The 1,884-nt window shown below is 62.4% G+C and overlaps 1 protein-coding gene across 1 annotated transcript; it reads left to right on the top strand.

Annotated features, from left to right (window-relative positions):
• Positions 1-162: 162 nt before the first annotated feature.
• Positions 163-1,855, top strand: LOC103769600 (the record flags this gene model as incomplete). The annotated part of the gene is made up of 4 exons (XM_008936816.1): positions 163-320; positions 396-486; positions 570-688; positions 1,642-1,855. Coding segments are annotated over 4 exons (582 nt in total), but the record flags the coding sequence as incomplete, so codon positions are not given.
• Between the last annotated feature and the right edge of the window lie 29 nt (positions 1,856-1,884).

Here is a 1,884-nt window from a genome sequence, read left to right as displayed (position 1 = left end):
AGGATGGGGTTGGAGGTGTGGCACATGGGGCCATGGGATAGGCTTGGAGGTGTGGAGTAGGGATGGTGGCACAGGGTGGGGCTGGCGGCGTGGGCTGGGGACAGCATGGGGGGGGGTTGGTGCTGTGGGATGTCGTGGGAGCTGTTATTTTGCCCCCACCAGATCTGGCAGATGTTCTTCGAGGGGCGCTACCTCATCCTGCTCATGGGGGCCTTCTCCATCTACACTGGCTTCATCTACAACGAGTGCTTCAGCAAAGCCACCGTCATCTTCCCATCTGCCTGGAGCGTGGCCGCCATGGCCAACCACTCCTCCTGGAGGTGGGACCTCCCCACCCTGCTGTGACCCCTGCCCGGGTCCCTGCCTGCCCTGACACCTCCTCGCTCTGCCCACAGCTCTGACTACCTCGCCACCCACCCCTCCCTCACCCTCAACCCCAACGTCACCGGCGTCTTCCGAGGGCCCTACCCTTTTGGGATCGATCCAGTGAGTGTCCTGTGGAGGAGAAGATGGGGTGGGGACCCTTGGTGGGGTGGCCCGGGGTCTCACCCCACCTTTCTCCACGGCAGATCTGGAGCTTGGCCATCAACCACCTCAATTTCCTCAACTCCTTCAAGATGAAGATGTCCGTGGTGCTGGGCATCGTGCACATGGGCTTCGGCGTCCTGCTGGGGGCCTTCAACCACGTGTGAGTCCCCAGGGCTGCACCCGTGGGGACTCTGGCCACCCATGGGCACGCTGAGGAGACCCCTGGGCTGGACTCAGATGGGTGGGGGGTGGGCAAGTGGGGTCCTGCACCCCTTCATCAGGCTGGGAGTGTGCGTGGGGCCACCAAGCAAACCCCCAGCACAGGGATGTGGGGACACCGAGTGTCCCTTGGCATGGGGACACCAAGCAACCCCTGGCTTGAGGACATGGGGACACCAAGTGTCCCTTGGCACGAGGACATGGGGACACCAAGCAACCCCTGGCTTGAGGACATGGGGACACCAAGTGTCCCTTGGCACGAGGACATGGGGACACCAAGCAACCCCTGGCTTGAGGACATGGGGACACCAAGTGTCCCTTGGCACGAGGACATGGGGACACCAAGCAACCCCTGGCTTGAGGACATGGGGACACCAAGTGTCCCTTGGCACGAGGACATGGGGACACCAAGCAACCCCTGGCTTGAGGACATGGGGACACCAAGTGTCCCTTGGCACGAGGACATGGGGACACCAAGCAACCCCTGGCTTGAGGACATGGGGACACCAAGTGTCCCTTGGCACGAGGACATGGGGACACCAAGCAACCCCTGGCTTGAGGACATGGGGACACCAAGTGTCCCTTGGCACGAGGACATGGGGACACCAAGCAACCCCTGGCTTGAGGACATGGGGACACCAAGTGTCCCTTGGCACGAGGACATGGGGACACCAAGCAACCCCTGGCTTGAGGACATGGGGACACCAAGTGTCCCTTGGCACGAGGACATGGGGACACCAAGCAACCCCTGGCTTGAGGACATGGGGACACCAAGTGTCCCTTGGCACGAGGACATGGGGACCCTGGCTTGAGGACATGGGGACACCAAGTGGGACACCAAGCAACCCCTGGCACGAGGCTGAGCGTGGCTCCTGTCCCCCCCTCCCTGCCCAGGCACTTCCAGCAGTGGCACCGGCTGGTGCTGGAGCTCCTGCCCGAGATGATTTTCCTCCTGGCACTCTTCGGCTACCTCGTCTTCCTCATCTTCTTCAAGTGGCTCAAGTTCACGGCCGCCGACTCCATGGTGGCCCCCAGCATCCTCATCCACTTCATCGACATGTTCCTCTTCACCTCCAACCCCGACAACCTCCCGCTCTACCAGGGCCAGGTACCCTTGGCACGTGGGTGAGGGGATCC

Source organism: Merops nubicus, unplaced genomic scaffold (genome assembly GCF_000691845.1).
Source record: "Merops nubicus isolate BGI_N331 unplaced genomic scaffold, ASM69184v1 scaffold49853, whole genome shotgun sequence".
Lineage (NCBI taxonomy): Eukaryota > Metazoa > Chordata > Aves > Coraciiformes > Meropidae > Merops > Merops nubicus.
This window is presented reverse-complemented; position numbering and strand designations above follow the sequence as displayed.